At 60.9% G+C, this 741-nt stretch overlaps 1 protein-coding gene across 1 annotated transcript in view; it reads right to left on the reverse strand.

Moving 5' to 3' along the window:
* PATL1 (protein associated with topoisomerase II homolog 1 (yeast)) overlaps window positions 1–728 on the reverse strand; it is a gene marked incomplete at its 5' end in the record, with an annotated part of 6,161 nt that extends 5,433 nt beyond the window's left edge. Inside the window, 3 exons of the mRNA XM_009996651.1 lie at window positions 127–217; window positions 333–433; window positions 534–728. Coding sequence (XP_009994953.1) covers window positions 127–217; window positions 333–433; window positions 534–728 — 387 coding nt within the window. The remainder of the gene's footprint in view (window positions 1–126; window positions 218–332; window positions 434–533) is intronic.
* Window positions 729–741: the final 13 nt, after the last annotated feature.

Genomic DNA, 741 nt, shown 5'->3' on the forward strand with positions numbered 1-741 from the left:
GGGGCACAGGGAGGCACAAAGAGCCATGGGGGGTGGCTCCAACAGCCACAGGAAAGGAAAGATAGGATCTTGGCTGCGGGGCTCAGGGTGGGGGGGTCTGGAAAAGCAGGGGAAGGTTTTGTTTACCTGGGCTCCTCCGAGCAGCTGGGCTCTCTGCAGGTGGGTGAGGACAGGAGGGACGTTGTGGGGGAAGGGGTGGCCCAGGAGAGAGGAATGCAGGGATGGGGGAGAAAAATGAAGGGAAGAGGGAGCTCCAGTCACTGATTGGTTCTGGGGAGGCTGGGAGACCCCCCCAAAGGGGTGCAGGGTTGAGGGGTGACAAGGAGGGTACCGGGACATTGCAGAGTTGGTTGGGGGACATCCTGTCTCCATAGGGAGCTGGGTAACGTTGCTGCATGTTGGCTCGGATGTGGACAGGCTTGGGACACAGGATCTAAGGAGAAGAGGACAATTTCCACACCCACACACACCCCATTTACTGTCAGCTCCCTGGGGACCAGCCAGCACCCCCAGAACCAACGGAAGGAAGGTACCTGTTGGTTGAAGTTGGGGACAGCAGGTTGTTTAGGGGGGGTTCCAATGGGGACAGCCCGGACTGGGGGGCTCCCGATGACAGGGGAGGAGGAACGACGGGGCAGGGCCCTCTCTGAGGGGTCCCTCTCCTCATCCCGGGGCTGGAGGGGTCTCTGGGGCAGAGCATAATCCAGCACGGACACAGAGGGCATCTCCTGGATGGAGACA

The sequence above is a fragment of the Chaetura pelagica genome, unplaced genomic scaffold (assembly GCF_000747805.2).
Source record: "Chaetura pelagica isolate M959 unplaced genomic scaffold, ChaPel_1.0 scaffold2584, whole genome shotgun sequence".
NCBI lineage: Eukaryota > Metazoa > Chordata > Aves > Apodiformes > Apodidae > Chaetura > Chaetura pelagica.